The sequence below is a fragment of the Tursiops truncatus genome, chromosome 2 (genome assembly GCF_011762595.2).
Source record: "Tursiops truncatus isolate mTurTru1 chromosome 2, mTurTru1.mat.Y, whole genome shotgun sequence".
Taxonomy (NCBI): Eukaryota; Metazoa; Chordata; class Mammalia; order Artiodactyla; family Delphinidae; genus Tursiops; species Tursiops truncatus.
Window position 1 is genome coordinate 169,329,217 of NC_047035.1, and position 12,724 is coordinate 169,341,940.

Here is a 12,724-nt window from a genome sequence, read left to right on the forward strand (position 1 = left end):
GTAGAGTTCCCTGTTCTCGCTTCTTGTTTATATTTGATTGCCTTGGTCAGGTCTTGAATATTTTAGTTGACACTGGACCTCTTTCTTTTGTTCTCTTTATTAGGGGAATAGTGTTAGTTGTTTACCAACAGATTTAATTACTGGTAACTGGTTTGAAATAGATTCTCTTTATCATATTGAGCATTTCTCTTTTTTCTTTTTAAAGGTGTTTTAATATGAAATAGGTGTTGAGTCATTACAATTGCTTTCGGACACCTGCAAGACAGCCTTATGGTTTTCTTTATATTTGTCTTCAAACTATTTGATGAATTATTGATAATTTCCTAATATGGAACTATCATTGTATTCCTGGGATAGATCTTATTTGGTTATGAGGAATATTCTTTTGATATATTACTTAATTTTCTGTGATAATTCATGTATCATTTTCACGCTGTTCATGCTAAGTTAGCAGAAATGAGATGGGCTATTTCGAACTTTCCTGCCTTATGCATATTGTCTGAATAACATCAGACACTGAAAAGGGGAATGGTCCTGTGCTTTGGGTTGCATTGGTCTAAAGAAGTGCCTTAGCTTCTTGCCTCCAGCTCGTTCTCTTCTTCCTGGATGATGAGATGGACCATGGCTTATCGGTATGTCCCCAAGGCTTCCGTTTAGGGAGAGCCAGAGGCACATGGTTGAGTCTCAAGCAATGAGCGAGTGAGAAGCTGGAGCCAATGCTCAGACCTTTGCTAACCCTTCCTCTCCCCACCTCCCTTTTTTTTTCTGTCCACACAGCATGACCTGCTCTTTAAGTTGTATAACTTTGTAAGCAAAGGCTGCTTTTCTCTTTTAAAAGCTCCTGAGACATACTCAAGAAATAGGGGATTTTAAAGTGCTTGAACTTACATAGAATGACAAAATATCACAATATATCTAATTCGTTTACTCAGAACAGTACCTTCTAAACCAAGACATCCGGTGCTTTAATTGCCCTTTATTCCAAGGTAACATAATCATGCACGATGTTCTTCAGGAAGTAGGCTGATAGTACCTTCCTTTTCTTCATAACCCAAGGCAGAGTGTGAGAGAGGGTCCAAGCTCATTTCATTTTGTCATGAAAAATATCAACTCACAAAATAGGTTCGCATGACTACTCCAAAGATAGAGGTACAATTCTCAAGTCAGCCTTCCGTTCCACATTGTGGGAATATGATTTTAAGTTATCACTTTCATAGCTGTAAATTAAGTTCAACGTAAGAAAGTGTGCCAAATCCCTTGCCTTGTGAGTTTTCCAAAATACTCATTTCTCTAGGAATAAGCAAATCAAATCCTTTACGGGGACCAAAGTATCGGTAGTGTTTATATGGAATTCAGTGTCAGTCATAAGCACATTGTTGGCCCCAATCTTATCCAACTCACTGATGCTGGGATTTTCCCCAAAGATGATATGAAAGAAGGTCAGTTTCTTTCCGCACATAAAAATAACAGTATGTGTATCTTAGGCCCTACACCACAGTTAAGCTGCCCAGATGCCATGTAGTACAGTAGACTCACTGTACCATACCATTCTCCCAAAGAGAAGTATGTCCCCCAGCCATTGTTCCTGAGACACACAGTCCTGGCGATCTTCCTTTCATTCTCCTACTAGTTTGAGAACTGGGGTTTAGAGAGTAAAGAGTTTCACGTTGAACTCTTTGCTGTAAGAAAAGTAAGAGCACAAATAGGATTGTAATTGGCAAGGACCAGTAGCTGGTGGGAGGGCCACGGGTGGTAGTGGTGGGCTGGCCACACACACCAGGAGCTGTTCTAGCCCAGAAGGGGCAGCTGCTGCTCCCCACCAGTCACTGCCATCCAGGGATGCAGGCCAGTGCTGTTGGAACCTGGGGCGTTTTAACAGACTCTCAAAACTAGGGCTTACCATCAGACTTTTTAATGTTTCAATGTTAGTAGCTAATGCAGAACCTTTGAAAACACTATGTGAAGAGAGAAAATATAGCTTGCCTGATAGAATTTGCAAGTTGCTACTTGGCAACCTCTACTCCAGAACGTGTTGTTTTATTGCTGTTTGTTTTTACTGTTTTGTTTCTAGGCTATCAGGTGCTTATAAAATGGAATTTAATACGTTTTCATCTTTTTAAGTATTCCAGGTTAGTGCATAATACATAAATTCTCCGTTCCGCAAGAATTCTAAAGAATTTGCCTGTAAACACATTTTGTCTGAAACTAATTTTTGAAGGATATTTATAACTTTCATAATTTCTTTCTATTGCTTCAATTTTGTTTTTTTGTTTTTTTTTCTGTTTTTTTTGGTGGTACGTGGGCCTCTCACTGTTTCGGCCTCTCCCATTGCGGAGCACGGGCTCCGAACGTGCAGGCCCAGCAGCCATGGCTCACAGGCCCAGCCGCTCCGCGGCACGTGGGATCTTCCCAGACCGGGGCACGAACCCATGTCCCCTGCATCGGCAGGCAGACTCTCAACCACTGCGCCACCAGGGAAGCCCCTGCTTCAATTTTGAATTAAAGTATTTTATAGACCTATTTCATAGTGATTTAAACTTTTAACATACAACTTTGCATAATGTTCTTGTAATTTTTAATTTTACGTAGCTTTTGATATTAAATTTTTAAAGTATAAGGAAGTTATTTAAATTAAAACTGGCGGATTTTTCTCTCTTTTTATTTATTTATCTTTTTCCTTTTGAGTTTATCTGTTTTTTTTCCTTCCCTAGGTTTTGTAGATATTTGTTTTATTCTTTTTTTTGCTCCCAACTCCTGGCACTACAACCCAAAAAAAACTTTCTTAGATTTTTTTTTCCAGGTGATATACTTCTCTTTTCTAATTGTTTTATTTCTGGTTTGCACTTTATTTCTTCCAGTCTTTCCAGGATACTTTTATTATTTTTATAAATGTTTATTTTGAACATTAATTAATTTATTTCATTTTTTCCCTAACTAAAAAATTAACTACCGGGTTTTCCTGGTGGCACAGTGGTTGAGAGTCCGCCTGCCGATGCAGGGGACACGGGTTCGTGCCCTGGTCCGGGAAGATCCCACATGCCGCGGAGCGGCTGGGCCCGTGAGCCATGACCGCTGAGCCTGCACGTCCGGAGCCTGTGCTCTGCAACGGGAGAGGACACAACAGTGAGGGGCCCGCATACCGCAAAAAAAAAAAAAATTAACTAACATTTTACTCATTAGCAGCTTGGTTTTATTCCACAGGCTCTGATAGATTTTACTATTTTCTTTATTTTCAGAATAATCTATAATATTTTCAATTTTCCTCTAAGTTTGCAAAAGAAATCTCAGACTACAGAGTAAATGTTCAAAGAATTTATTTAAATTAAAATTTTCCGGTTACTGCCAGCATTAATAATGACACACTATTAGTACTTTTTACCCTTTAAATGAGAATACCAAAAAACAAGATTTTCCAGGGGTTTTTTGTTTTTTGTTTTAACACAGCACCACTTATTGCTTATTTATAAAGCATTTCTATGTTGACTATAAGAAGTTCATGAAAAGGCATAACCTCCATTTTTATTCTCATGGTATTTACCTGGTATCAGACATTTTAGAGAAGACTTTCCTTTTAACTTACCTCCAAAGCAGACTTTTGGGAGAACTCTGCCAAGGCAAACCTGCTTTTCTTTTTTCTTTGTAACTCTGAGTTGATGTTCCTCACGCCCTTACCTGCGGAGGAACGTGGTCTCCCTCCTCGTTTCACGGCTGATGTGAGCGGGGCCTCATTTTCATCAGTTGCTCATCTTCTCCACCACATGGAGCTTTGAGAACATCCGTATATAGACTGAAATTTGTAGTGATTATTGATGATTTCCCTCCTTGAGAGAACATTCAATATTCTGCATACCCATGGACTTACAAGTGTTAAACGTATTAATTAAGGAGGAAATTAAAATATTTATAAAGGAGCAATTTTATTTTATTCAGCTTTATTGAGGTATAATTAACAAATAAAATTGTAAGGTATTTCAAGTATACAACATGAGATTTAGTATATGTATTGTGCAGGGATTATTATTACCATCGAGTTAATTAACACATCTATCGCCTCATATATTAACCTTTTCTGCAGGAGGTGAAAACACTTAAGTTTTACTCTCTTAGCAAATCTCAAAATACTACACAATATTATCAACTGTAATCACCATGTTATACATTAGATCCTCAGACCTTATTCATCTTATAACTAAAAGTTTGTATGTACCCTTTTACCATTCCCTCCCTATTTTCCCTACCCCCTCAACCCCAACCATTTTTCTGCTTTATGTTTCTATGAGTTGTTTTGTTTGTTTTGTTTTAATTTAGACTCCACGTATAAGTGATACCGTGCAGTTTTTGTCTCTCTGTCTGGCTCATTTCACTTAGTGTAATGCCCTCCAGGTTCTTTCAGGTTGTTACAAATGGCAGGACTTCCTTCTTTAAACTGAATAATATTGCATTGTATATCTGTACCACATCTTCTTTATCCATTCATCCACTGACACACACTTATGATCTTTCCATAGTATGTTTCCAAATACCTTGGCTATTGTGAATAACGCTGCAGTGAACATGAGAGTACAGATATCTCTATGAGATAGTGATTGTTTCCTTTGTGTATATACTCAGAAGTGGGATTGCTGGATCATAAGGTAATTCTACTTTTAATTTCATGAAGAGTTTCCATACTGTTTTCCATAGTGGCTATACCAGTTTACATTCCCAACAGTGTATAAGTGTTCTCCTTTCTCTCCATCTTCACCAATATTTGTTATCTCTTGTCTTTTTAGTAATAGACATCCTAACAGGTATGAAGTGATGTCTCATTGTGATCTTTATTTCCATTTCCCTAATGATTAGTGATGTTGAGCACCCTTTCAGGTACCTTCGGCTACTTGTAAGTCTTCTTTGGAAAAATGTCTATTCAGGTCCCTTGCTCGTTTTTAAATTGTGCTATTTGGTTTTTTGCTATTGAGTTAATGAGATTCTTGTGTATTTTGGATATTCACCCCTTTTTAGATATATGATTTACAAATATTTTCTCTCATTCAATAGGTTGTCATTTCATTTTTTTTTTTTTTTTTTTTTTTTTTTTTTTTTTTTGCGGTACGCGGGCCTCTCACTGTTGTGGCCTCTCCCGTTGCGGAGCACAGGCTCCGGACGCGCAGGCTCAGTGGCCATGGCTCACGGGCCCAGCAGCTCCGTGGCATGTGGGATCTTCCCGGACCGGGGCACGAACCCGCGTCGCCTGCATCGGCAGGCGGACTCTCAACCACTGAGCCACCAGGGAAGCCCTGCCATTTCATTTTGTTGATGGTTTCCTTTGCTGTGCATGCTTTTTAGTTTGATAAGTCCCACTTGTTTGTTTTTGCTTTCCTTTGCTTTGGGTGTCAAATCCAAAAAGCATTGCCAAGACCATTGTCAAGGAGCTTACCCCTTATGTTTTCTTCTAGGAGTTTTATCATTTTAGGTTTTACTCCAAGTCTTTAATCCATTTTGAGTTGATTTTTATGTGTGGTGTAAGATAGTGGTCCAGTTTCATTCTTTTGTTTCCCCACCCCATTTATTAAGGAGACTCTTCATTCTTTGTTGTATATTCTTGGCTCCTTTATTGAAAATTAATTGACCCTATATATGTGGGTTTACTTCTGGGCTCTCTGTTCTCTTCCATTGATCTATTTGACTTGTTTTATGCAAATACCTTACTGTTTTGATTACTACAGCTTGTAATATAGTTTGAAATCAGGAAGTGTGATGCCTCCAGCTTTGCTCTTCTTTCTCAAGATTGTTTTGGCTATTTGGGGTCTCTTGTGGTTCCACACAAATTTCAGGATTGTTTTTTCTATTTCTATGAAAAATGCCATTGGAATTTTGATAGGGATTACATTGAATATTTGGGGTAGTAAGGACATTTTGACAATATTAATTCTTCCAATCCATAAACCCGGAATATCTTTCCATGTATTTGTGTCTTCAGTTTCTTTCATCAAAGTCTTGCAGTTTTCAGGGTACAGATATTTCACCTTCTTAGTTAAATTTATTTAAGTATTTTTTCTTTTTGATAGTCCTGTAAATGAGATTGTCTTCTTAATTTCTTCATCTAGTAATTTGTAGTGTGTAGAAAGTAATTTAAAGTAATTTTTGATAGGTATGACCTTACTATTGCCATTTTGTTAATCATTTTCTGTCTGTTTTGTAGTTCATTTCTTTCTTTCCTGTCCTCTTCTTTCATGATTTGATGACTTTCTGTAGTGGTTTGCTTTAATTCTTTTCTCTTTACCTTTTGTGTGTCTACTACAGATTTTTCTTTTGTGGTTACCATGAAGCTTATATAAAACATCTTATACAGTTAAAATAGCCTATTTTAAGCTGACAACAACTTAACTTCAAATGCATACAAAAGCTCTACATTTTTACACTCCTTCTCCCCACATTTTATGTTTTTGATGTCACAGTTTACATCTTTTGTGTATCCATTAACACGTTATTGTAATTACAGCTATTTTTAATGCCTTTGTCTTTTAACCTTTGTACTAAGGTTATAAGTGATTTACCCACTACCATTACAATATTGGAGTATTCTGAATCTAACTATATTTATCTTTACCAGTGAGTTTTATACTTTTATATGTTTTCATGTTTATTAATTAGCATTTTGTTTAAACTCGAACAACTCCATTTGACATCTTTTGTAAGGCCAATCTAGTAGTGGTGAACTCCTTCAGCTTTTGTTTGTGTGAAAACACTCATCTCTCCTTCAGTTTTGGAGAGCACCTTTGCTGAATTGGGTGTTCTTGGCTGACGGTTTTTTTCTTATGACACTTTGAATATCTCCCTTCTGGCTTGCAAGATTTCTGTTGCAAGACCCACTTATAGTTTTAAGGGTGTTCCCTTGTATCTAACCAAGTTGCTTTTCTCTTGCTGCTTTTAAGTCTTTCTGTCTTTAACTTTTGGCAATTTGATTATGATGTGTCTCAGTGTGGGTCACTTTAGATTCATCTTATTTGGTACTTTTTGGGCTTACTGGATCTGGCTGTTTCTTTCCCCAGATTAGGGAAGTTTTCAGCCGTAATTTCTTTGAGTAAGTTTTCTGCCCCCCTCTCCCCCCACTTCTCCTTCTGAGACCCTTATATTTGCATATATTGGTCCATTTACTGGTGTTCTGTAAGTCCCTGAATGCATCTTCATTCTTCTTCCTTTTTGCTCCTCTGAATAAATTCCTCTGCCCTGTCTTCAAATTCACTGACCCTTTCTTTCACTTTATTTAGTGTGCTGTTGAAACCCTCTATTGAGTTTTTAAGTTCAGTTATTGTATTCATCAGCTCTATGATTTCTCTTTGGTACTTTATATTTTCTATCTCTGTTGAAATTCATACTTTGTTCATGCATTACTCTCCTGACTTCATTGAACATCTTTATTAATTGTTTTTATCTCTATCAAGTAAATCACTTATCTTTGTTTCATTAAGATCAGTTTCTGGAAATTTATCTTGTTATTTTGTTTGGAACATATTTTTCTGTATCTGCATTTTCCTAGACTCTCTGTATTGGTTTCTGGGCTTTACATAAAACTGCTACCTCAAAAAAAACAAAAAACAAAAAACTGCTACCTCTTCCAGTTTTGACAGACTGGTCCTGTGTAGGAGATGAACCTTGTTAGTCAGCCCTACCTGAGTTCCTGGTAGCTTCTCAAAACTTTGTGCCCGTCTAAGCTGCCATTTGTGTTCTTGGTGGCTCTCAGTATTTGAGGGTGTGCCAAGACCATCATGAGTGATGATGGTCAAAAAAAGAGGAAGATCAAAGGCAGCACCTAGATATAGGCTGATTAGAAACTGGACCCTCAGGCAGCAGCAGCTGGGAAAGCATGCAGTCACACCCTTCCAGGGAGAAGCTGGGAGATGGGCATGCTTGCCTTCTCCCTCTGTGCTGAACCCTGGTGTATAGCCACAGGGCAAGAGTTGCTCCTTTGCGCATTTAAAAACTGCTTCTTTGTTTGCTCTCATCCTATGGGACTCATGAATGCAAGCCCTGTTGGCTCTCAGAGCTGGAGATCTGGGGGCCCATCCTTTGGGTGGCAGCTATAAAAGTTGGGGCACTAGATGTGTGGGCAGGCTCATAAAGGGACAATTTTGTATGGAGTTTTTGTGCATATTTAATCAAGTGGTACCTAGAGCTTAAAACGTAGTTGTATAAAAAACATCTTTTTCCTCAAGAAAATTATTATTCCACAGTGAAGACAAAATCTATGGCATAGTTTTCACATAGAGAAGATTGCCACTGTTTATTTTGCCACAGAAATGCTGTGATTTATGTAAACACTTCTTTTAGATAATGCTTGAACAGTACGAAGTATTAAGTACAGTATTTCCTAGACAAATGTGTATTTATGGTTAAGCCTCATATGCCCAGTATTCATCATGAGCCATATATATCTTATTATATTATATTTTCTAATATGTGGTGACATCTCCTCATTTTAAATTTTGTTGCTATGGGTAAACAGTACGTTAAATATTTATAATGTATTAAATACATATTTATATGTGTATATGGTAAGTATAACACAAAATAATACGTTAAAATAGGGCTTCTTATATTTTACCTTTTCATGTGATGAAGATGACTTGTCCTGTTACACTTAATTTTGAGAAACAATCATTGTTCTAAAAGTAAAAAACAAAATTATTTTTATTTTCTAGGTTGTCCTTTGTGGAGGGTCTTCTCGAATCCCAAGGCTACAGCAAATGATTAAAGATCTTTTCCCAGCTGTTGAGCTTCTCAATTCTGTCCCTCCTGATGAAGTTATCCCTATTGGTGCAGCTATGGAAGCAGGAATCCTTATTGGGAAAGAAAACCTTTTAGTGGAGGACGCTCTTAAGATAGAGTGTTCAGCCAAAGATATTTTAGTTAAGGTATGTTGAGCTTCTCTTCACTCTTCCATGGTAGTATAAATTTATTGCCACAGGTTTACGTACGTACTGTTTTTAAAATAAAACCTTGTGTACTGGTAAAAATTTTAAATTTCGAGTTATAAATTTACTTTTAATGAGTTTCTGATATTCTTTTAGTTAGTATTAATCTAATATGTTAATTTCTTAATTAACTGTGTTTTTAAGCTTAAGATTCTAATACAAGTAGAGAGGTGTATGTTTCAATTTATTTTTAAATAAAGTGGGTCGGGATTAAGGATCATTTCTATTGTCTTCTCTTTGCCGCTGTGTAGTTTCCAGATTATCAACAAGGAATATATATTAATTTATAATAGGAGTGATTTTTTATCATTGTAATGATATCAAAGGATGTGCATATTATTTTCCTGCTTATTAGGGAGTCGATGAATCAGGAGCCAACAGTTTCAAAGTACTGTTTCCGTCAGGGACGCCTTTGCCAGCTCGAAGACAACACACGTTACAGGCTCCTGGAAGTATATCCTCAGTATGTCTTGAACTCTATGAGTCTGAGGGGAAAAACTCTGCAAAAGAGGAAAACAAGTTTGCACAGGTGACTACATCAGATTGGACTATGAATTAATCACTTGAAACTGTTTAGTTTTTCCTTCTGGATTAGACTCAGTTTAATATCAATATAATATGCATATAGGACATTTAACACATTTTTATGAATGGATTACTTGTACTTATTTATTTTTGAAAGAGAGAAGAAATAGGCAATTGCATTTGAAAGAGTTAGAGGAAAATAAAGTACAATTGTATTTCTACTGCTTGTCTTTGTGCTCTTAACCCTCCTTGGTAATAAGGTCAGTGGCAGGGGAAATGACATTTCTTTGTTTGCTAAATGCCAGGTGTGCTGTACTAGGCAATTTACAAACATAATCTCAAAATGCTGTGAGATAGACATTTTTATGTGCATTTTATAGATGATTAAGAAACAGGCTAATGGTAGTAAATACCTTGTTATTTTCTTGACTGAGCTGAGATTTAGCCTCAGGTTGGTTTTACTCCTGGGCCCATGCTCTTGCCATTATACCATGCTGCCTCTGACATAGGATAAGTTTGTTTTTTCAAATACCGCATGCATATATCATAGGATATGGTCCTCCACATCCTTTAAAAGGAATGAGGTGGAGCCATGTTATTTGCTTAGAAACATGCCCAAGAAATACAGTTTCATTAAAGCACACACACAAGGACTGCAGAACTGTATTTACAGCATGGTACCATTGTGTTTAAGTAAAACGATTGAGAGTGTGGGTGTGTGTGAAGGAGTGGTGTTTGGATAGGTGTGTGTATTTAGATACCCACGCATGGATACAGAAAGTAACTATAGGTATTTGAACTGTACTGAGGAAACTTAACAGTGGGTAGATTTGAAGGTACCAAGAAGGTTTTTTTTTTACTTTTTAACACTTCATACTGAATTTTTTACAGACAGAACAGAACATGAAGATTAATTACTTTTACAGTAAAAATAAAACAAATGTAGGTAACAAAAGAGAATGTATAGTATCTTTAGCTTTATATCTGTCTTCTAATTTCAACAAAAGGATAATGAAAACACACACACATAATGTCTGGGCTCCACCTCAGAATTAACATCTTAGGATCTACTGGAGAAGGGCTCTTTCAACTAGTAAAGGTTTCAAAGCTCCGCCAGATGTTTCTGTGGTATATCACTATAAAAGCATTTTCCCGTGCACCAGATTTCTAAACTCAGGTGGAAGTCTTAGTATTCCTCTCTGGTACACTTCTTACCTTTTCTCTCCACATACTACTCTTGAGACACTACAGCTACTGTCACTACATCCTAACTTACAGATGCTGGAAGGAGAAAAATTAGTCACATAATACTTTATTTGGAAGAGAATCTTCTAGAGATTCCATCTCTTCTAACCTCCTCATTCTACAAATGAGTAGACTTAGTACTTACCTAAGGTCATAAAACTTGATTTTGGCAAAATCTGAAAAGTCACTTTCAAACTTGGTCTATTGGTATACCTTCCTTTAGGAAACCAAGGAATTTTACAGTAAATTCATTAGTATCTCTTACTTACAAGTGTAATCTTAGCTGTACAAAAGAATTTGACATGTATTTCTTTTAAATAGGTTTTCCAAGTGCATTTAAAATATTTGAATTTTTTAAAGTATATATAAAAGGCTTACCAAAATGTAATTTACATGTTACTGTAATGGTGCAATTACCAAAAAGAAAAGCAGTCTTTATTTTGTTTTTTTTTTTTTTTTAGTCTTTATTTTCTCAGACAAACAGTACTTCATATAAATAATCATCGTAATCTAGGACATGACATTTAAGAGGGACAAATATATTAAATATATTAGTTATCTTACATGCCCTCTTTTTAGAGGAGACATGTTGTCAGTTAAGAAAGCTTAATTCTATTTTCCAAATTATGATAAATGGTAGGAGAATTGAAAACGGCCCTGTTTTAAAAGGTTCATTTCAGTAATGAGTAAGATTTAGTCCATTGGAATAATTGATGCATCAGTTTATTAATATGTCAAAGTACTAAATCATCGTTGTATTATTTTTGCCTAAACAGGTTGTACTCCAGGATTTAGATAAAAAAGAAAATGGATTACGTGACATATTAGCTGTTCTTACTATGAAAAGGTGAAAAATTAAACTACTTCTGATGTTAAGAAAATTTGCTTTGAGACTTGACCTTTTTTATTAGTTTATTGATTCTTAACCTGTTGTCATTCTGGGAAAATCATTTATTAAAAACTTACAAAGATCTTATCAGTAACTTAAATTTTTGCCCTGTAAAATTACTATATTTACAAAGAAAAGTATATCTCAGGTCATTTGCACTCTGAATTTTTTATGAACTCTTGGATTATTATGGGTGTAGTCAACCTAAAAAACTGGTCCATGCAAGTTTGAGATATAATTTTCATCGACTTTAAATATAATTTTCTGAGATTTACGTAATTGATTTTTTGTCCTATGAAAGGGTAAGTTTATTTCAATATTGCAACAGGAAATCTGTAGAAAATAAATTACTAATTAAATCCAGCTATTATCATTTCCTTAACAACAGTCCATCCATAATACTATGTGTTACAAGTAAATCAGTTCCAAATTAACATTAAGGACAATTCATTCCATAAACCATAATTAGCCAAAATGTAGAATTCATTAGGGTAGGTCTGCCATGGCCTGGGCTTGAAAACAGCTTGATACTTCTTGAACTTGCATAAAGTTTTCAGCTTAAGGTATTTATCATCATGGGTTCTCAAGGAATACAACTTTTAATCACAGTGATCTAGGAGGAAATTTTTAAGAACAACTACCTAATTATGGCATACGGTTCTAAATGTAAAGACATAAAGTTGTGTCTCTTCTTTATCTCTTAATGCTCTTCTTTCAAAAAGTAAAATGATCTCTTGTTTACTCAGAGTCCTCAAGTAATTTCTTAAGGACTATCTGTTTTTATATATTGAGCTTATGAATTGTTATTTATTTTTTGTTTGCTTAGGGATGGATCTTTACACGTGACATGCACAGATCAAGAGACCGGAAAATGTGAGGCAATCACTATTGAGGTGGCATCTTAGTGTTTGAGAGAAACCACGAAGTTTTTAGAACTAAAATATCAACATTATTTGTTTTGTTTATAAATGATGTTTATATTAAAATACTTTTTGAATGAACTGTATGATTTATGTTTCTATTTTAACTACAGTATATTGCTAAGTGTTGCAACCTTTTTTTTTTGTTTTCCATTAAAGATTTCCTTTATTAGTGAGAAATACAAGGAACT

At 35.7% G+C, this 12,724-nt stretch overlaps 1 protein-coding gene across 14 annotated transcripts in view; it reads left to right on the forward strand.

Annotated features, from left to right (window-relative positions):
- LOC101322174 (heat shock 70 kDa protein 14) overlaps nucleotides 1-12,614 on the forward strand; it is a 34,624-nt gene extending 22,010 nt beyond the window's left edge. For 8 of the 14 annotated variants that reach the window (XM_019933473.3, XM_004316671.4, XM_019933478.3 and 5 more), the window contains 4 exons: nucleotides 8,682-8,894; nucleotides 9,310-9,483; nucleotides 11,501-11,571; nucleotides 12,440-12,614. In XM_019933473.3, the coding sequence (XP_019789032.2) occupies nucleotides 8,682-8,894; nucleotides 9,310-9,483; nucleotides 11,501-11,571; nucleotides 12,440-12,518 (537 nt within the window). In that variant the 3' untranslated portion in view covers nucleotides 12,519-12,614. Of the gene's footprint in view, nucleotides 1-2,071; nucleotides 3,580-4,508; nucleotides 4,637-8,681; nucleotides 8,895-9,309; nucleotides 9,484-11,500; nucleotides 11,572-12,439 lie in introns of those variants that run through there. The other 6 variants (XM_073801687.1, XM_073801688.1, XM_073801689.1 and 3 more) reach the window with 3 other exon arrangements.
- Nucleotides 12,615-12,724: the final 110 nt, after the last annotated feature.